Raw genomic sequence first — 20,873 nt, 5'->3', positions numbered from 1 at the left:
TCCCGGTGGGGAGCCCAGTGAGGGACTCCATCCCAGGACCTGGGGATCATGACCTGAGCCAAGGGCAGATACTCAACCACTGAGCCACCTTGGTGCCTCTGAACTCGATTTTAAGGTTTCTGTTGAGAAAGCTAAATCAGAATCCAGGCAAAAAGAAGTCATTTATTTTTTATTTTTTTTTTAAAGGAAGTCATTTAAAGTGCTCCTGGGAGCTGGAGGTAGTTTTGATGAAGGTTGTATTTGAAGGGGAAAATGTGTAACTTGAAAGGGCTAGAAAGCTCTGTAGTGATTGAGACCAGAAGAAGCCTGGGTTACCGAACCCAACAAGGAGAGGACAGAGGAAGGGAGGGAGGTTGATGGGCAGGACTTGGATGTGGGCAGAGTGTATGGAGTATTCATTGTCAGGAGTGACAACGGGGGAGGTGGCTCCTTAGAGGGCAAGGCAGGAAGGGAGTCAGAGAAGACTCCAGGAAACCTGGACTAAGTAGTCAAAAGACATACATCTATTGTGGAGAACTTTTTCACAACGAATACAGGATAAGTACAGGCCAAGAGACTAGGTGCTCCACTGCTGTGTCCTTGCGGACTCTGGGATACTCCATTCTTTTCCGCATAAACACTTAATCGAGCACCTTCTCTACCTGCACGGCACTGTTCCAGGTGTCTTGGGGGTGGTCTTGGGGGTGAGGGTGGGCACGGTTACAAACAGGGACAGGGTACTCGCTGTAATTAATACCTTCCTTGCAGGGTTGTCACCCTGAGAGATCTCTCTCTCTCTCTTTTTTTTTAAGTAGGCTCCACACCATGGAGCATGGAGCCCGGCATGGAGCCCGGCGGGGCTGCAGATGTAGAGCGGGGCGGAGGCCGGGAACCCCCGCCAGCCCGCAGCAGCCCGCAGCCCGCAGCCCGCAGCCCGCAGCCCGCAGCCCGCAGCCGCCCAGGCGCCGCTCCGGGCCCTTCTGCAGCCAGCGCGCTGCACAGCAGCTCACCGCGCCCGGCGCCCGGCGCGTAGGGAGGCGCGCAGGGAGCGAGAGTAAGGGCCGGGCCGGCTCTCCGTACTCATTTAAATTCGAGGCTTCCGAAGCCTGGCACAGCGCCCGCACATCCTCCCTCTTAAAGACGCTAAAACCCTTGGCATCGCCCGCGGGAGGTAAGCAAGTACTTTAGGGCAAAACACCTTTCTACCCGTGGGCCCTAAGGATCGTCCGCGAAGGCTCAACTCCAAGGCTGAGGGGCGCCTGGGCTCGGCCCAGTGGGGACGGCAAGGCGGGAAGGAGAGCCCGGAGGCCGCGGAGCCGCTCGGGCCCCGCGGGGAGGCCTCGCAGGCCGCAGGGCCTGGCGCGGGGCCGCGAAGGGGCGGGCCCGCAGCTGCCGAGGAAACGCCAAGCCGGGGAGGCGGCTTGCAGGCGCGGGCCTCGGACCCTAGGGGGCGTCGGGCCGGCGGGGCCGCCTTCCGAGGGCGGGCGCGGGTTGCCGGGGGAGCGCCCGCGCCGGCCGCAGCCTCCGCACCCCGGGAAGCCGCGGCCCGCGCCGCCTGCGCCCACCGGCCCCCGGCCCGCCGCCCACGGTTGGGCCAGGCCCCCAGCCCGCCCGAGGGCCACGTCCGGCGCGTTCCCCCCGCCGCGCCGCACGCCCCGGCCCCCCCGCGGCCGCCAGTGGTGCGGCCCGGCCCCGCCCCCCGACGCCTGCTGGGGGCGGGGCGCCCTGCCGTCACGTGACGGGGAGTGACCTCGCCGCCCGGCGCCATGGGGGCCTCGGACCCGGAAGTGGCGCCCTGGGCTCGCGGCGGCGCCGCGGGGATGGCGGGAGCCGGAGCAGGAGCGGGAGCTCGCGGCGGAGCGGCGGCCGGGGTCGAGGCTCGGGCTCGCGATCCGCCGCCCGCGCACCGTGCGCACCCGCGCCACCCTCGGCCTGCGGCGCAGCCCTCGGCCCGCAGGATGGACGGCGCGTCCGGGGGCCTGGGCTCCGGGGACAACGCCCCGACCACCGAGGCCCTGTTCGTGGCGCTGGGCGCGGGCGTTACGGCGCTCAGCCACCCGCTGCTCTACGTGAAGCTGCTTATCCAGGTGGGGGGCCGGGGGGCGCTGCGGGCAGGCGGGGGCTGCTGTGCAGGTGGCAGGCCGGGACCTGGGGGAGGATGGGGGCAGGGAGGCCGTGGCGACGGAGTTGGGGAGAGGGGCGGGGGGCGAGGGCGGCAGGTCTGGGGGCTGGAGGAGTGGGAGACGAAGGGAGCGTTGAGGGGCTTGGGGGTGACGGCGGCCAGGGGGTCGAAGCGACAGGTTTGGGAGAGGGTGGAAGGAAGAAGGGGTGGGGTGGGTGCAGGGGAGGGGCCGAGGGCACGGGGGGCTTGGAGGATGAAGGAAGGGCGGCGACGAGCTTGGAGTCGGAGGGAAGGGGCAGCCTTTGGCGGCGAGTCGGGACGCCGCGGAATGGGGGAGGGGCGGGGAGGAGGGTTGGGGGCCGAGGCGGAGTATTTCGGTGAAGAGCGCGTCATTAGGGGAGAGGGGAGCGAGAGGTCTGGGTTTGTCAGAGATGGGGACAAAGGACTGGAGGCCGGGGCCCAAAATTTAGGAGGGAGGAAAGGGCATCAAACCCGGGCGGGGGCGGTGGATGTATTGGTGAGGGAATTTGGTGGGAGAGGGCGGAGGCGGGGGTTTAGCGGGGGAGAGCTACGGGCTCGCAGGAGATGGGGGCTCTGGATTTGATGGCGACGACAGGTTTGGTGGGAGGAGGGAACGGGGTGACGCGTTTTGAGGGAGGGGAACAGATAGGGCGACGCAGTGGGGGAGGGGTGTGGTGGAGATTTGCCTGGAGAGGGGACCGAGGAGGAGGAGGAGGCTTTTAGGGGGAAAGGGATGACGCATCTGGAAGAGAAAATGAAAGTCGCAGTTGGAGGGTCGGGAGATGGCACTCGCAGTCCTTGTTTGCGGGGGGACGGGTTATGGAGTGTTGGAATTGGGCAGAAGGGGCGGTTGGGACACACGGTGGCAGGATCGGTCGAGTCTGGCAGAAACTGAGGCCAAGGTCGGGATGACTCTGGAGTGGAGCCAGTAGGGGCCCTTGGCCCGTGGTTGTGGCCAGCAAGGCCTTGCAGATGAAGTGGGCTGCTTGAAAAAGAGCGAGATTGAGCTGGAGGGAGGCCAAGTGGAAGGAATGCATTTGGAATTAGGTGGACAAGACTGAGACCGCTCGGTTTAGATGGGGGTGGCCCAGGCCTGCACTGATAACTGAGGAGTTCGCCTAGAATCTTCCAGTTAGGAGGGTAATCTAAGGGGTGAACACTGACATGGAGACCAACCAGAATTTGAGATTTGAGTGGAGGCAAGTGGGTGCCAGGTTTGCCGTCTTTGCAACTGGACCGAGAGTGTGATATACAGTTGGAATGGGAGCTGTTGAAATCTGGGGTCTGAGGAATGGGGCGGGTGTGACTGAATAGGACAAGGAATGAGGAGATCCTGTCCGGGACATCAGGTGCCTGACTAGCATCTGATGGGGACTGATATTTGAAAATGGCTGGTGGGGGAAGACTGAGACTGGCATTTGAGCGAGGGCTGTTTTACGGAGGGAATTAGGATTGGAGTTTCGGCAGTAGAGATTTTTTTTTTTTAATTTTTATTTATTTATTATAGTCAGAGAGAGAGAGAGAGGCAGAGACACAGGCAGAAGGAGAAGCAGGCTCCATGCACCGGGAGCCCGACGTGGGATTCGATCCCGGGTCTCCAGGATCGCGCCCTGGGCCAAAGGCAGGCACCAAACCGCTGCGCCACCCAGGGATCCCTCGGCAGTAGAGATTATAGGTTTGGGAGAGAAAGTGGGGGGCTTTGGAACTGATGTTACCTGAGAAGTAAGGGTACCGGGAGCTAAGTTTTTCGTCTGAGGGAGTGAGATTGAGTGAGGGCTGGGTTTTTAGAGTGGCAGGTAGGGAAGGTCTGTGGGGTAGAGGATGCTGGAGTACACAAGGAATTGGCAGGGAAGGGAGTGCTCGTTCACATGAACGAAATGGCTTCACAGTGGATTTGGCATACGGGTTCGGGTTCGAGAAGAGAGTTGAAAAACGTGTGGCTTGAAGAGGGGACTGGGAACGAGGGAGGCCGAAGGGTAAAAAGAACTGGGTGAGGTAGTTGGTCTGGTCTGAACCTAGCTGGTGCTCAGGGTAACTTGTTTTAGGGCAAAATCCTAATACAGTTTAGGAATCAGCAACAGTTTGCAAAAAGGCAGCTCCCAGTGTGTGCGGGCAGGTGGCAGGATTGGCAGGGCAGATTTGGGGGTTGGCTAGCTCACGTGGGACCTCAGATCAGGGTTCATCCAAGTCAGGTTGCAGGAGTTGGAATTTTGAGGGTGATAAACTGGCCCTGCCAGTGCCTGATGCAGAGCCATAGCTCTGGCTGTGGTCAGGACTAGGTTAACACATTTGGGGGGGAAATAGGGTACATGTGACTTGGGCATAAGTCATGGAAATTTGAGGAGGAGGGGAATGGGGCTGAGATGTGTGCCTTTGATAAACCCAGGTGGAAGTTAAGAAAAAATAGACTTGGGGTGCCTGAGTGGCTCAGTGGTTGAGCATCTGTCTTCGGCTCAGGTGGTGATCCCGGGGTCCTGGGATGGAATCCCGCGTCCGGCTCCCTGCATGGAGCCTGCTTCTCCCTCTGCCTGTGTCTCTGCCTCTTTCTCTCTGTGTCTCTCATGAATAAATAAATAAAATCTTAAAAAAAAGAAAGACTCAACAGATTGGGGGGGGGGGCCTGGGAGGAAGGGACATAGCAGATTTAAAGGTGCAGATGGAACCATTAGGACTCTCAAATTAACTAGACTGAGTGGGACAGCAACAGAACAGCAGCTCAGACTCAAGAGTTGAAGGTCTATAAAGGGGAATACCACCTATAGAAGGGGACAAGATCAAAACTTAAGTCAGAACTTTGGAGCATTTATCTGAGAAGGGGAAAGGTCGAGAAGGGGAGGGCTGATTGCTAGGGTCAGCTGGCTCATCCCTTTCCTTCAACTCCTCTGGGCTAGGATTTTTTTTTTTTTTTTTTTTTTTTTTTTAAGAAAGTGGCCATCATGGAGGGGATTTCTTAATTTATAGTCTGTGATCTGTCATGTAGCTCAGAACCACATCCACAATGCACAACCTTCAGAACTTTCAAAAACACTTGACTCAGGCAAAGAAGAGAGGGAATTGGACCAGGAAAACACCAGAAGCATACATAGTCCAGTTTTTAAGGCAGAGCTTCCCAACCCTACCATTTCTGCTCCCTCCTGCATCCAAAGGGAGCTGCTCTGGTCTGGGGGCTTGGTTGGCCTCCTGTGAGAGAGAGGGCTTGTGTCCTGGCCCTCTGCCTGGGAAGGGGACTTCTCGCACCCCACTTAAGTGCTGATCTCCTAGATACCTTGCTTCCTGCCTGGCGGCAGAGAGTCTCTCTCATCAGCTGGCAGCATAATAAATGGCCTCACCCCTCAGGAGAGACACCCCCCTCCTCCTAGGGGTGTGGGTGGCTGTGTCCTCCCTCCTCTATAGATTTAAGGGGTACCATAATTATAACCATTCTACAGCAAGAATTATGATAGCCCTATGGAAATGAGGGGGTGATTCTGTCTCAGGGATATGAAGTGATCAAGATTAGAACACAGAGGAGGAATTGTTTGAGGAGCAGCCAGGATTGGAGGTAACAGTTTGCTCTGTCTGGGAGCGAAAGGGACAGGTTTGTTGGCATCTGCCGTGGGTGCAGTAAGGAACTTGAGTGTCAGGTGCATCTGGGGTGGGTCACTTGGAGCTGTGCTCTCTGAAGTTCTGGCCTGAGATGTGGGGGTGGTGTGTTTTGGTGTTGGCACATTGGGGATTGAGATCAGACTGAAGTTTTAGCCCAGAGGTGGGAATTAACTAAGATTTATTCCGCGGTGAGTGCAGGGTTCGAAGTACGTAACAGTGGGGATCTCTACACTGGAAATGTCTGGAACTTGAAAGTGCGAATGTTGGGGGACAGGGTGGGATCTGGGGCTAGACATTTCCTTTTGTCAGGAGCTCTTACACATTGCTGATGGTTCTGGACGCCGATGATGTTTCTGGTGTGTTTTGCTGAGGACACCACCAAGAACGGCATTGGATTTGTGGGAGAAGAGGCAGGACCTGGGGGCATGAGCGGCAGGGGACTGGATCCGCAGTAACATCTGACCTTCCTTTTGTGTTTGTTGATTCTGAAGGTGGGTCATGAGCCGATGCCCCCCACCATTGGGACCAATGTGCTGGGGAGGAAGGTCCTCTATCTGCCGAGCTTCTTCACCTATGGTGAGTCTGCTTCCCAGGCAGGAGAGCCCACACGGACAAAAACAGGGAGCAGGCCCAGCTGGCCCCAGGGGGAACAGGCTGGGCAGTGTGGCCCCCAGAGTCGGAACTGGCAGGGCGGAGGGTGTGGAAGCAGCCAGGGCGGGAGCAGGTGAACAATACAGCTATGGTCCAGCTCCACTGCCCGCAGCTGCCAGCTGCTAGCCCAGGCAGCCCCAGGGGCCAGCCCGGGACACTGGGCCCTGTTTTCCCTGCTGCCCCAAGTCGTGCCTGGAAGTGGGGATCCAGGGAGGTTTCCTTTTGCTTTCTGAGCAGCCTGGTCCCGTTACCAGTTTTTCTGCTTCCCTGTTCTCCAGCAGGAGGCCTTTTTCGGGGACTTCCTGGGTTCTTGTCCTTCCGGCTCCTTCCCCTGCATTCCCCAGGTGATGGGCCCCGCTTGGGCATCTCCTTGCACGGGGTGCAGAGCACACCGTGCGGTGCATGGCGCTTCACCTCTGGCATGCCCTGGCCAGCTGAAGAGCTCGGGCAGGCCGCTTCCCTCCTCTGGCCCGCGCTCCTCGTCTGCACGGTTGTGCAGCTTCTGCGTGCAGGTCCTTCTCGCAGGTATCCCCAGCTCCTCCTGCAGCTCTGCTGGTAGTGGGGAGGGTGGTCTTTCCCCAGAAGCCCGCCACAGGCACAGCGCCCGATGCCACCTTGCCCACCTGGCTGCCCCTCACTGCTCGTCCCCGGGCCCCCCCGGGTGCCAGCTGGCTAAGGCTTCTCTAGCCCACTATCAGGATCTCCTTCCCAGGGCACCCTCACTGAACTTCTTAACATGTGCCCTACCTCTCCACATTCACCGCCGGGATGATTGCCTCAGGCTTCCTCCCCTTGTGCTCTTCATACCTATTTGGTCAGTCTAGAATGTTCTCTGAAAATCTTTCTGCTGAATAACCGGGGGCTTTGCCTCCTATCACTTTTTTTTTTTTTTTATTCCGCACGCTCTTGGCAGAATCTGATATCCTGAGTTTCTTTTCCATTTTTGCCGCCGTGATGTTGAGTCGTCTGAGGCCAGGCAAAACATGTCATTTTGTGGGGAAACGTGTTCATACTTGGTTTTATTTAGAAACTGTCAGTGAAGGGAAGGGGGAAGTCATAGTCGTAGGCAGGCGCCCTGACCATTCCACAGTGAAGCCGGTACATAAAGCTAATGCTTGGGTCATGGGAAGCTGGGGTGGCGGGCTGCCAGCACCCCGCTGTGGCTTCTCTGCGTGCTCTAGCCTCATGAGGGACCCCAGGTGAGAACCCAGACTGCCTCTACTCACATCACGCAGTCATTCCCAAAAGGACTCAAGGTGGAGGGTCTTAAGCCGCATCTTGCCTCTTGCAAAGATGATGAACGGAGTTCTGAGGTGCTTCTGCTCACCCCGCGTATATAATATTTAGTCCAGATGCTGTAAACAGATGGCCATTGGGCGGTTTTGGATAACCCTGCCTGCTCTCACGTGAGCGGAGGGCTCAGCTCTCTGTCTACTGTCTGGATGATGTCTACTTCTCTCCAGACCATGATCAAAAATGCCACAGCCGTCACGGCATTGTTGGACGCAACAGAATGAACTTCCTGGAGAATTTTCCAGGGACTGCAGAGAAACCATGGAATGACAGGCCCTGGCTGACCATGGGACTCTTTGGGCCCACTTACGCCCCTGTAGACATTTTTAAGTTAATTTCTCTGTTCTCACTTATTCATAAATCGTCTCTGAGTTGAGAAGAAATAGGGGTCTTTACTCCTTTTTTACTGGTGGGCAAATTGGATAGAAAGAGGCTAAGTGACTCACTCCATCACACTGAGGCTTTATCCTGCCTGCCTCTCGTTGCTGGCTAGAGCTCCCCTCCCCCAAAATAAACCTTCCTCCTGCCTGTTCACTCTGTGAAGCCTGGCACCCAGCCACGTCACCCAGTGTCCTGTCCCCTCCTCTCTCTCTCTTTCCAGCCCCACCCCCATCTCAGAAAGCCAAATAGGTGGAGAACATGTGCTCCCCGGCCCCAGTCAAGCCTCTTCTAACAGTAACATTGAATTTGCTGGGTTGGCAGACATGTTGCAGTGGAGAGAAAGACATTTTTGCTGGTTCCTGCCACTGCGTGGTGCTAAGGAGCTGAAATCGGGTCAGGAAGGGGAGTCCAGTGTCGGAGAGAAAGTTCTGCTAGCTTCTAGGTATAGAGAAATATATAAAGTGTTTATAAAAATATATCACCTTTTGAGCTTAGTTTGAAAGTTTATATTAAAAAAGGGGATCCCTGGGTGGCTCAGCAGTTTGGCCCCTACCTTCAGCCCAGGGTATGATCCTGGAGTCCCAGGATCGAGTCCCAAATCAGGGTCCCTGCATGGAGCCTGCTTCTCCCTCTGCCTGTGTCTCTGCCCCCCCGCCCTGTCTTCCATGAATAAATAAATAAAATTTTTTAAATAAATAAATAAAATAAAATAATGGAACATTGGAGCACCTGGCTGTCTCAGTCAGTAGAGCATGTGACTCTTGATCTTGAGCCCCATCTTGGGTGTAGAGGTTACTTAAAAATCTTTAGAGGCACCTGGGTGGCTTAGTCCGCTAAGTGTCCGACTCTTGGCTTTGGCTTGGGTCATGATCTCAGGGTCCTGGGATCAGCCCCATGTTGGGCTTTGCACTGTGCTGGGGAAGTCTGCTTGTCCCCCTCCCTCTGTTCACCACCCCCAACAGACATGCTCTCTCTCTCTCAAAAAAACAAAAATTTTTAAGAAAAGAAATGAAACATTAAGTATCCTTTTAAAGACCCTAATGAAAAAGTACCGACTATCAGGGTACCTGGGTGACTCAGTTGGTTGAGCTTCCAACTCTTGATTTTGGCTCAAGTCATAATCTCAGTGTCCTGAGATCAAGCTCTGCAGCAGGCTCTGTGCTCATCGAGGAGTCTGCTTGAGATTCTTTCCTTCTGCCCTCCCCCTGCTCACACACATGCTCGCTCTCTCTTGCTCTTTCAAATAAATAAATCTTTTTTTTTTAAATTTTTTTTTAAAATTTATTTATGATAGTCACAGAGAGAGAGAGAGAGAGAGGCAGAGACACAGGCAGAGGGAGAAGCAGGCTCCATGCACCGGGAGCCCGACGTGGGATTCGATCCCGGGTCTCCAGGATCGCGCCCTGGGCCAAAGGCAGGCGCCAAACCGCTGCGCCACCCAGGGATCCCTCAAATAAATAAATCTTTAAAAAAGGGGTTGGGGGCAACTGTGGGTGGCTCAGTCAGTTAAGTGTCTGCCTTCAACTCAGATCCTGAGTCCTGGGATCAATCCCCGCATTGGGGAGCTGCTTCTCCCTCTCCCTGTCTGCTTGTGCTCTTTTTCACTCCCACTCCATGTCAAATAGATAAATATTAAAAAATAAAATTAATACAAAACAAAAGAAAATGGAAAAAACACTGACTTACACAGGTAGGGTCTAGCTTCCCTGACTGCTTAAGTTTTTTCTGTAGAATAGTTCCTTGGGGCCAATTCTGGTTACTTCTCCACTAGTTATGTCGACTGCCTCGCCTATCCCCCCACCTCGTGTCTGATTCATAAATGCTAGTGGATACCAGGTGGGGGCCCTGGTGCAGCACAGGGACAGGATGAGGACAGTGCTCTCCATGGTGTGCTCAAGAGGACACTCCTGAGCCTTTCTTCCTTTCCCTTTTTTCCTCCCTTAGGTTGCATACTTCATCATTGCTTGTAGGCACTCTCTGCCTTTTTCTTTTTCTTCCTACTCCAATAAAACTTTTTTAAAAGTAATCTGTACACCCAACATGGGGCTTGAACACACAACCCCGAGATCAAGCGCTGAATGCTTCTTTGACCAAGCTGGCCAGGCGCCACAAGGAAAAACATTTCTTGGGCAGCCCCAGTGACTTAGCGGTTTAGAGCCACCTTTAGCCCAGGGCATGATCCTGGAGACCCCGGATGGAGTCCCACATCAGGCTCCCTGTGTGGAGCCTGCTTCTCCCTCTGCCTGTGTCTCTGCCTCTTTCTTTATCTCTCTGATAAATAAATAAATAATCTTTAAAAAAAAAAACATTTCTTTTTTTTTTTTTTTAACATTTCTTATAAACAACAGAATTGGTTTTTGGGTTGTAGCACTGAAGTTGCTGAGTTGAAAGACTAGCTGAGCTTGCCAGATACTTTTTCCAAAGCTAAAATGTGTGAATTTGTTGGTCAAAAATACATTTTGAAGGCTTTATAAAAAGAAATGGGTTAGAGAAGATTTTGGGGCTGGAGCCTGATTACGTCTGGAGTTTTGAATAGATAGCTGTCCCCTTCTGTGACTGAAGTCTGCCTGCACTGAGGGACAGGCTGCAGCTGGCCTGGGTGTGAATGTGCCCAGGGTGGGTGTGTCTGGGCTGGGCATGACATGGCCACCTCTGCTTTGTTACAGCCAAGTACATAGTGCAGGTGGATGGGAAGATAGGGCTGTTCCGAGGCCTGAGCCCCCGACTGATGTCCAACGCCCTCTCCACTGTGACCCGGGGCAGTATGAAGAAGGTGAGCCTGGGATCAAGCCAGGAGCAGCTGCCTGAGGTTTCCCCAAGCTCCCTGCTAGCCCCAGGGGCAGCCATGTACACTGGTCCATCTCTCCTTTCCCGGTCTACACCCCAACACTGTAGCCAGGCTCTGAGCCCTGGGAGTCTGACACTACATCTCCTTGATTGGGAAGGGCCCTGCCCCGTAGGCCTGCTGCTGCTTGCCCACAGTGTGACACCAGGTGTCGGGTGTGACACCAAGCAGGGGCTCCCCCTGCCGCACCGAGCTCCAGCCCTGGGGCTATCCGGAGTGGACCCGGCTACAGGGAAAACAGGAGCTGGTTTCAGCTGTCCCGGCCCCTTAAGAGTTACATTTAAGAGGCATAGCTGTACTTTGGTTTTGGCCCTCCTTTGTTTTGTTTGTTTTTAATTAAGCTTTACCCCAATGTGGGGCTTGAACTCTCCACCCTGAGAAGAATCGCATGCTGTACCGACAGAGCCAGCCAGGCACCCCACTCCTTTGTTTTTTTGTATCTCAGGTTTTCCCTCCGGATGAGATCGAGCAGGTGTCCAACAAGGATGACATGAAGACTTCTCTGAAGAAAGTAGTGAAGGAGGTGGGTATCTGGAGTCGGGAGAGGCCCTAAGAGAGGAGCTGATTATTTTTTACCACTGAGTCAGGCAGGTCACTGAAGAGACACAGACTTGGCTCCTCGTGTGTGCATGGGCAGGGTGGGATGTGGAAGGAGCCCTGGCACCGGCACTGCAAGGAATAGCAGAAAGCCTCTCAGCCGTCACAGGGCTTAGTCCAAGACTCAGCAGCACTCCTGGATGATAGGAATGGAGGATGGGTAACGAGGGGTGATCCAAAGTAGGCCGAGTCCACTGGAGGGTGCAGGATCCCAGTATTCCCCCATCAGAGCTTGTGGTTCCCCTTGCGTGCCAGTTCCAGAGAGAGGCCAGGCCGAGCCCTACCCTCTGCTCTCTTCCAGACCTCTTACGAGATGATGATGCAGTGTGTGTCCCGCATGCTGGCCCACCCCCTGCATGGTGAGCCACCTCATTGAAGACCTCAGATGTGGGATAACCCCTTGTGAATGGTAGCTGGGTGGTGGTGGATCACTGGGAAGTGGAGTGTTCCACTGAAACCACATTGAGGACAGATTGGTGAGGAGTCCTGTCCAGAGGGAGCTGGGGCCCTTCCCAGGCAGAAGGACTGGGCCTCTGTGGTCACGGGGTGCAGTGGGGACTCCCCGAGGCCCTTCTCCCCTCCTGCGCTCTGACACAGGCCATGTGCAGTGGCCACTGCCCTGGGCACCCCACAGCTGGGGGTCATGGGCTTTGGCCACCATGTTACCCTTGTGTGTTTCTTTTTCCTCAGTCATCTCAATGCGCTGCATGGTCCAATTTGTGGGACGGGAGGCCAAATACAGGTGGGTAATTCTTCTAGGACTGGCAGGAGTGGCCCTGTCACCAGTCAGAGTCTGCCAGGACAGGCCGTGCTGGGGTCAGTTGCTGTCCCTTGTCCCTAATGTGCTAACTTCAGAGGAATTTGGTAATGGCTGCCATAGTCCTGTCCATTTCGTCTCCAGGGCTGTCCTGGATAATGCTGGCAGCCCTGCAGAGGGGGCGCGTGGGAGTGGAGTTGGCTCGGATTGTGCCATTTGGGACTGAGCTAGGTTCCATCCTGAGCCCCCTAGTCAGGCCCTAACCATTTCTCCAGCTGTCATAGAAGTGGCTGGTAGCTCCTTTCATTTTTTGCTAAGAGGTTGTCCACCCTGTGGGTGTGAGCCTGTCCCTTCGGTTGTTTACCAAATACCCAGCATCTGCTGTTCCCAGCACTGAGCTATGGGGACACAACCCTTCCCTGTGGCACCTATGCCCTCCCTATCCCAGCAAAGCTCAATACAGGACAGGAGGCAGATCCTAGAAGCACGTGGCAGGAGGACAGTCTCTGTGACCTTTCCTTGGGCTCTAACCTCCTGGCTTCTATCGTTTTCTGCAGCTGTCCTGTGGGACCACTGCTCCAGGCATCTCTGCTGCCACAGCCTCATTTTGGGTTCACTCATGGAAAATTGACCCATTCTCCCAAACTGAAACGTGAAGTTGATAGGACCAGGAGACTTGGCCCCAGTGGGCCAAGCCACTGTTCCAGAAAGGGCTGTGGGGCCTGGCAGGGCTGGGTGCCTTGAGAGGAACGCTAGCCAGGGCTTTTCCCTCCATCTCCATATTTCTTCTAGGCTTCCTCTGCCACCTAGGCTTTGAAGGGCTTCCATGTAGGACAGGCCACTCGGCATCACTAGCCACAAGTCCCAGACATTGCTCTTGAGCCTCCTTTGCATTTCATACCTAAGACCCCAGCCTGTCCTTTGATCTCTGAGCTTCTCCTGGGGAGGGCCAGGTGCTTTTCCCAGGCTGTATCCGTGGGGTCTGGTTCCAGGGCCTCCTGCTGCAGGATCCTGTGTTCCTTCTCTGCCCTCTGGGCAGGAGGTTCCCCTCTTGGCGGCACCCCCCACGCTGTCAGGAATGCAGGCTTCTCTGTTGGAAGGCTGCTTCAGAGATAAGCCTTCGGGCCAGGTAGGAGAAAGACCCATTGCCTTTGCAGTAGCCCGGACTGGCAGGCTAATTCCCAAATTCCAGATCCCCAGAAAGCAGCAGTGGGGAACCGCTGGGCTTCTGTCTTGGGATGAGTGGGTTTTCTGTCTCCATGAACTGTGTAAACACTCCTTACCCCCAGACAGGTGCCCTCTAACCTTCTGCACTTGGCTTCTGCCTGGTAACAGAGAATCTCCCCTCCCCGTCCCAGCCAGGACTGTCCCAGCCAGGACTAGCCGCGAGCAGGGACGGTGGGCTCTCCTCCACACCAGGGGGCGGACTTCTCCAGGGTGACCGGGTCACCTCATAGCCCTGTCTTCCCTTCTTCACAGTGGCGTGCTGAGCTCCATTGGGAAGATTTTCAAAGAGGAGGGGCTGCTGGGATTCTTTGTGTACGTGAGTTTACATACCCCCTCGCTGGCCACTTGGCATGGCTCTACTAACATACACATTCTCAACTTCTCAGGCCGTAGCCGCCAGGCTCAAACTAATCACGGGGCTCTGTCCCTCCTGCGAGCTGCATTCCGGCTCTGTAGAGCTCCATGGCATGTGTGAGCCACGGATCATGGGGACCAAAGCTGCTCAGCCCTTTGCAGATCACAGCTCATGCAGAAATGGTACTGTTTGTCCAGCACACAGGGAACTGGAACTGGCTCCTCCTATTGGCCCTGGGAGTGGGAGTGGGCCTGGGCTCAGGGCACTCTGTGTAACATTTCGGGTATTTCACATAGCAGTCCACATCTCTGGCTTCTCCTAAAAGATTTGACTCTGTTGGGCCCCCACGGCCTCCCGAGAACCACAAACCCCTGCCACCCTTGGCGTCTTACACCCGCATTACATTTACCTATAAAACAGAAAGTTTATACCAAAAAACTGCGTCTAGTCAGAACAAACCACAAGCAGACCCCAAAGCCAAGCCCAACAGTTGTCTTTTGTTTTGCCTTAAGGTCTTGGCAGTAACAGACATGCTGTTATGTATGGAACATACTAGATAATGTGGTTCTCTGTTAATTCACTGTGGTTTTACAGTTGGTCAGGAGTTTTTATTTAGGATCTCCTGCAACCGAGAAATGGCCGTGCAGGTGGATGTGTGTGTGTGCATATGTAATACATGGTTCTCACCAGGATGTGAATTTTGCCCCCAAGGGACACTCGAAATGTCTGGAGACATCTTTTGCTTGTCACAATTGGCATCTAGAGGGTAGAGGCCAGGGGTGCTGCTAGGCATCCTGCAATGCAGAGGTCAGCCCCCCACAAGGAGGAATTATCCAGCCCTACGTGACAGTAGTGCCAAGATTGACAAACCTTGATTAATATAGACACACACACACAGACATATACTCTCACACTCATATATTCACATATGCATGTATGTATATGTGTAAATATATGTGAATAAATATTTGTTCACATGACTAGTACATCAGACATAAACCTACATGTCACCACGGCTGACAGTTTCCATGCTCATTTTACAGAGTCCTCTTCCAGCATATGAAGAGATTCTGACACAGAACACGCTTACCTGTCAGGTTCTGTTGTTCTTCGCGTATTTGCAGACTGGGTGATACTAGTACGTGTTCCAACACAGAGAAAGCACCAAAGCATGTGGAATGGTTAGTCTGAGCACAGGTGGAGGAGTCAAGATTGGAGATTGCATTCACAAAACTTCAGTTTCTTCATATCCCTTATCACGTACATGTGTTGCATATATTCTTTTGACCTCCTCAAATATTTTGAAAATAAGATTTTTAAATATTCTAAACTCTCTGCCACCCTTCCCAAGAGGTAGGCATCCTTCTGGAGAGTTTTCCAAGTTGCTCTGTATCTAAACAAGCACATAAACACATTAAAAAACAAAAACAAAAATAATAGCACATGGGTCCTATTGATCTCAGCCTGGCTTTTTGCCCTTAGTGTATTTTAGGGATCTTCCATAGCGGTTTGTAGGGCTGTTTCTTTGGAAGGCCATCCCTTTAACAGCCCTCCTTGCAAAAGCTTGTATGGAATGTCTTCAATGGAACATTCTAGGGGTAAAGACAACAGATCAAGTGTCTTGTGAGAGTTGATTAGGTAAAGAGACCAGGAGAAAACTATAAATGTGTAGGCCCTGTTTCATAATCTACATTTGAAAGATCCCAGATTGAGCAACATTCACATCTTGAGGCGTGGCCTCTGTAGTTTGAAACCACTTGTGAGACCGTAAACCAATTGTGGCCTCGTGGGGTGTGACAACCATGGAGAAAAGAACGCCGTCTTCCTGGTGTGGTTAGCTGTGGGCCCATGCGGGCCCCTGTAGGCTTTCTTCCTGAGACTGTACTTAGGATATGCTGAAGTTTTGAGCTTGGAACATCCCTGCCTCCTTCCTGGGCATGGAGCCTCCAAGAAATGGTCCCCTCCCTCCCCTGCTCATCTTTGCTCACCTTGTTTTTTAGCGGCTTAATCCCTCATCTCCTGGGCGATGTGGTTTTCTTGTGGGGCTGTAACCTGCTGGCCCACTTCATCAATGCCTACCTGGTGGATGACAGCGTGAGTGACACCCCAGGGGGGCTGGGAAACGACCAGAATCCAGGTTCCCAGGTTGGTTGGAATAAGGACTTGTCAATCTTTCCATGTACTGTTGATACCCAGGATCTGGGGCAGACTCAGGACCCTGGGATCCTTAGCACAAGGCCCTGAGGGCTAGAGAGGGTCTCTGGGGAGTAGTCTAGGAGGACCTTTTTTATTCCCCCCAAAATTTATTAATTTATTTTAGAGGGAGAGAGAGCAAGCACAGCAGGGAGGAGGGGGCAGAGGGAGAATGAGTCCTAAACAGACTCCTTGCTGAGCATGAAGCCCAATAGGGCTTGATTCCCAGGACCCCCAGATCATGATCTGAAGCTGAAATCAAGAGTCAGACGCTTAACTGACTGAGCCACCCAGGCACCCCCTATGAGGACCTCTTGTCCTGGGGTCAGCTTTGCCTCTGGGGAGATTGGGCTTGGGAGAGAGGAAAGATTCAAGATCCGTAACCAGACCTGGAGGAGCTCGTGGAAAGCCCGTCCTTGGGCATACTAGAAATAAAACAGATCCCAGCTTATCCAAGGCAGTAGCCCAACTATGAATCAGGAAATCAGGGCACAGAGTAGCTAATAACCCTTTAACTTTTGCTTAACGTTTTATGCTTTTCAGAACCCTTTTGTGAACACTATGACACTTGATCCCAATAGCACCCCAGTTGTGAAGGGAACAGTACAGGTGTAATGTCCCATTTTACCGGTAAAGAAGTTGAAACCCTGAGATAGAAAGGCTCTCCAGAGGCACTTGGCTAGGAATCAACAGGGTTGGGACTAGGTCTTTCCCTGTGCCAGGCCAAGGGTGTTTTGCCCGCCTTGAGGCTTTTTAGGTCACCTAGGAAGTATACGATGCAGGCGCACCTGGCTGTTTTGTTAGCAGTGGTCTGCACAGCCTGGTCTGTACAGACCTCAGCAGGCTGAGTCAGGTGTGAGGAGGCATTAGTCCTTCTGAAAGGATAGGTGGGCTGAGGGCCTGTCTGTCAGAGTCCCCTCATGGGGTGTTCGGGTGTTCTGGGGGTTCATAGGTCTGTGTCTGAGCCCCAGAATGGCAGCTCCGGGAGAGTATATGTCTGGGCATTGTCTGTGGTGAAGAATGTCTTACCCCAGCTGAGAATCTCTCAGGGGAAATTGGGTCTGGCCGTTTGATTTGGGTAGGTGAGTCCTATTGGTCTTTCAACATAAGCAAATTCAAGTAGTTCCTTGGAGACCAGCTCGCACTCAAACATACAGGAGCTCAAATCCATGGCCCTGCCGTGGGTTTCTCGGGGCCTGTTAGACAGGGGAGCTGCTAATGTCATGTACAGAACAAGGCTGGAGTACTGGGGGTAGTTTAGTGGGGGTGGGGTGTCCCACAGCAGATTGGCTTTCTCCAGCTTTATGGAAAGGGGTTTCGAGTACTCTTCTGCGTGTGGCTTAAAGGCTAAGACGAGGCTACCCGTGACAGAACAAGCCTCCATCCAAGGTTATAGGGCCTCCAGCTGGTAATATGGCCATGCCACGGGTAGTCCCCCCCACCCCTTCCTAGTTGGGGACTGTTTTCTGGGCAAAGTAGAGTTCAAATGTTGGGGGTCCAAAGGGAGTGAAAGCTTGGTAAGGTAGGGAGTGGCAGGAAATTTCGAGTTTCCCCTTGCCCTTTGCTGCAGGACCAGGATTCCGTGTCTGGGGTGTTTGGGCGGGCGGGCGTCTGTCTTTTCATTCAGTGAGCACTTAGCCTTGACTGTGTCCCAAGTCTTGGATACTGATCAAGGCAGACACGGGCCAGACCCTGGGAACTCACAGCTTGGTGGGGTCCACAGTGGGCGGCCAGTGGTCCCACTTAGGCTGTCTGTACCTCTGCTCCTCACCATCCTGGCTGGGTCTTGGAAGTCTTCTCAGTCTGCTTACCTCACTTCCGCCTCCCGGGGCTTCTCTTGGCTCTGACTCCAGGGCCACAGAAGCCACCGGCAGGCCCTAAAAGGGAACACAGTATATACAGCAATGTGCAAGGAGCCAAGTCAAGAGGGTGTATGAGACCAGGGTGCAGGGTGGGGCTTGGGGGCCACAGGCCAGGCAGCATGGGGCAAGGGCACTTTTCTGAAGGGCAGCCCGAGGTACCTGTAGCAAACTGGTCTTCCTTTCTGTCTCCAGTTCAGCCAGGCCCTGGCCATCCGGAGCTATACCAAATTTGTAATGGGGGTAAGTCAAGCCAGCAGCTCCACCAGCTGCCCTTTTTACTGCCCTGTGGGCCTGGGTGGGACTTAGGCCAGCTCTAGTGGTGGCTGGAGGCAGGCCTGGGTGTAGGGTATGGGCACAGGATACCCTCGCTCCTTGAGCTGGAGTCGGGACTGGTGGTGGCAGTGGGGTCACTGCCACTCAGGTCTCTCCCTGGGTTTCAGATTGCAGTGAGCATGCTGACCTACCCCTTCCTGCTGGTTGGTGACCTCATGGCTGTGAACAACTGTGGGTAAGTGTGCACCCCTCCCTCAGGCACCCTGCCAGGGCTGTGGGAGGGCGGGGGTCCAGCTCAACCTGTCCAGTGCTCTGCTTTCTCCTCCCTGGGCTGTGTGTAGGCTTGCCACCCCCCACTGCCCACCAGGTAGCTTAACATCCTCTTTCACCCCTCCACTCTGGGCTGAACCTGTGATTCAGGATGTGGGTGGTGGCAGCTCCACACCATTCCTTGAGATCTCCTTTTTCTTGGCTAGTCCATCTCCCGTCATTCAGTGGGTCTAATGTGTTGTCCTCCCTGGGCAGGCTGCAGGCTGGGCTCCCTCCATACTCCCCAGTGTTCAAGTCTTGGATCCATTGCTGGAAATACCTGAGCGTGCAGGTAAGCAAGCTCCCAACAGAGGAGGTTCCCCCCTCCCGTTCTTCCCCCAGACCAATCAGGTGAAATGGTGTCGGCTTTACGTTGCATGGAAGAATGAGGGATTGTCATGGGAACCAATGTTGTTGGTAGAGAGGATAAAGAATATAGACTCTTGGTATAAGGCATTTTCATTAAATTTTCACTTTTCCTTTTGAAAGGATGTGAGGTTACTAGATCTGAATGTACTTACAGATTTTACCATAGACACAGTCTACTTTTCTCCTTCAACTCTTAAAGATTCTTAGAAGGGCGGTAAGGGAGCCCATGGAGTGGGTGGTAAAGCTCAAGATCTTAGCCCTTGAGTAATGTGGCTGAAAACATAGGTGCCGAGAGCACTTCTAGGGAGCAGCCACTGGGTCCGAGGCTAACACCTCCCTTCTTCAAGACATCCCTGGTGCCTAGGAGAACCTGAGGCTTGAGTGGGGCCACATGACGAGGGTACCAGTCTTTCTTGGGATTTCATGTTCTCTGCCCAAGCACCTTCCTGTTTGGCTGGAGCTCTTAGGTGCAGAGGTCAGGGATCCAGGTGTCTGGCCCAGGGCAGATCCTTGCTTCACCTAGCCTTGGTTTGCCTTGAAGTAAAATGGGGCGGTGATCTGGGAAGGAACCGGCACAGCGACAGGCCTCAGGGTTGAGAAGAAGACGGATGGCAGGGAAGCAAGGGGTAAGAGTCAGACTCAGTTCTTCCCAGTGTTTCCAGACAGGTCTACGTGCATCACATCCCACGGGCATTAAGGAGTCAAAGGAATCTCTGAAGCCAGAAGGGCAATGAATCTCCTCTTTGGGGATTTCCTACCGAGTACCCCCAGCGACACCGGACACCCTGTGACATAAGGCCACCCACTCTTGTGCTTCAGTACAGAGCACATTCTGATCTTGCCCTCTAGGATTGCAAGCCTACGGCCTCCCCTACACACCCCGCCTGTGGGATCTCTGAGCTGCTGGACCTTCCTTTGTCTCATGCTGGCCTTGCTCTGGAGCAGGATGAAAGCACGGCCTCCCCTTTCACTGATCTGATTGTTCCTTCCAATCCAGGGCCAGCTTTTCCGAGGCTCCAGCTTGCTTTTCCGCCGGGTGTCATCAGGATCATGCTTTGCCTTGGAGTAACCTGAATCACCTGAAAAAACGTAGTGTCTCAGCCTGGCCACCGTGGGTGGAGCCCAGTCATCTCGGGCACCTGTCAGATGAGTCCAACCCAGCAACACCTAGATGTGCTCCAGCCAGCTGGGTTTCGGTTTCCATATTTGCCGTGTGTCTGTCGAGAAGTGGGGGTTGGGTGGGGGTGAGGCTGCACCCCATGGGTTGGTTGCCTGGTAGGCCTGGGGAAGGTGGGGGTAGAGCTAGGGAATTGGGATAGAATCCCCTTGCTTCACAGATTTGCCCAGTCTGTCTTGTGCAAGGGGCCGGAGAATGGTGAATGGAGGCCCGCTTAGAATGGGAAGAGGCTCGTGGGGTCAGGTCCCACCCCCTGCTCATCTCCCCCGTCAACCCCAGCCCTCCCCCTGCAGCTGGGCTGGGAGTATTGCTCTCCTGCTTTGTAAATAGGGCACAATCCCCTTTCACAAGGCCGCCATCGCATCCAGGCCTGTGCTAGGAAGCTCCTGCTGGGTTATGCCTTCGTGTTTCTCCACACTACTTTGCTGATACAAAGGCAGCATCTTCTGAGTGAGAAATCACGTGACTGCTCAGAATGTGTCTCCCTCAGCAAATGCTCGTCCGTTTAATGGTGATGCCTTACGTGCAGGATCTGGTTACTGTGCAGTGGTCAACACCCAGAAATTAGGCAGGCCAGTGTCTCGTATCATGCCGTTTAAAAGTTCCTGATCAAATTTGACCTTTCCCCCCTCAAATAAATGTATTGGTGGTGATTTGGAGTTTTGTGGGGAGTCTGTTATTTTTATGAACTTAGTGGCTCTCCGCAGAGTCCTCCTCAGCCCTCTGTGTTGGTGTGAGAAGGAGCTAGGAGCAGCTTAGCCTGAGGATGAGAAGTGCTGGGTCTTGGTGTGGATCAGCACTGGGGGGAGGCCGTTGGATGATTTCCTGAACTAGATGAAGTCAAGATGCCAGTTCACAATGCAGCAGCTTGTGCGGA

General features: G+C 54.1%; 1 protein-coding gene across 2 annotated transcripts; it reads left to right on the top strand.

Annotated features, from left to right (window-relative positions):
- The first annotated feature begins 1,730 nt into the window (after positions 1-1,730).
- On the top strand, positions 1,731-20,655 carry MTCH1 (mitochondrial carrier 1). Of its 2 annotated transcripts, none has more exons than XM_055330089.1 (12): positions 1,731-2,066; positions 6,199-6,283; positions 10,699-10,805; positions 11,323-11,400; positions 11,776-11,833; positions 12,165-12,216; positions 13,711-13,770; positions 15,814-15,907; positions 18,061-18,108; positions 18,309-18,376; positions 18,667-18,742; positions 19,817-20,655. In XM_055330089.1, exons 1-12 carry the CDS (start codon positions 1,746-1,748, stop codon positions 19,886-19,888), a joined length of 1,119 nt encoding a protein of 372 aa, XP_055186064.1. In that variant the 5' UTR covers positions 1,731-1,745; the 3' UTR covers positions 19,889-20,655. The 2 variants fall into 2 exon arrangements, with proteins under 2 accessions (XP_055186064.1, XP_055186061.1); XM_055330086.1 differs by having other exon boundaries at positions 15,814-15,958.
- Positions 20,656-20,873: the final 218 nt, after the last annotated feature.

Source organism: Nyctereutes procyonoides, unplaced genomic scaffold (assembly GCF_905146905.1).
Source record: "Nyctereutes procyonoides isolate TBG_1078 unplaced genomic scaffold, NYPRO_anot_genome, whole genome shotgun sequence".
Lineage (NCBI taxonomy): Eukaryota > Metazoa > Chordata > Mammalia > Carnivora > Canidae > Nyctereutes > Nyctereutes procyonoides.
The sequence above is the reverse complement of the archived record's forward strand: the minus strand, read 5'-3'. Positions and strand labels throughout refer to the sequence as shown.

What these genes read in the sequence shown, in the direction of transcription:
- MTCH1 (XM_055330086.1), top strand. Translation starts at nt 1,746, where the DNA reads ATGGGGGCCTCGGACCCGGAAGTGGCGCCCTGGGCTCGCGGCGGCGCC. An exon ending in ACGTGAAGCTGCTTATCCAG is followed by an intron (nt 2,067 to 6,198) that starts GTGGGGGGCCGG and finishes TTGATTCTGAAG; the next exon opens with GTGGGTCATGAGCCGATGCC. An exon ending in TGAAGAAAGTAGTGAAGGAG is followed by an intron (nt 11,401 to 11,775) that starts GTGGGTATCTGG and finishes GCTCTCTTCCAG; the next exon opens with ACCTCTTACGAGATGATGAT.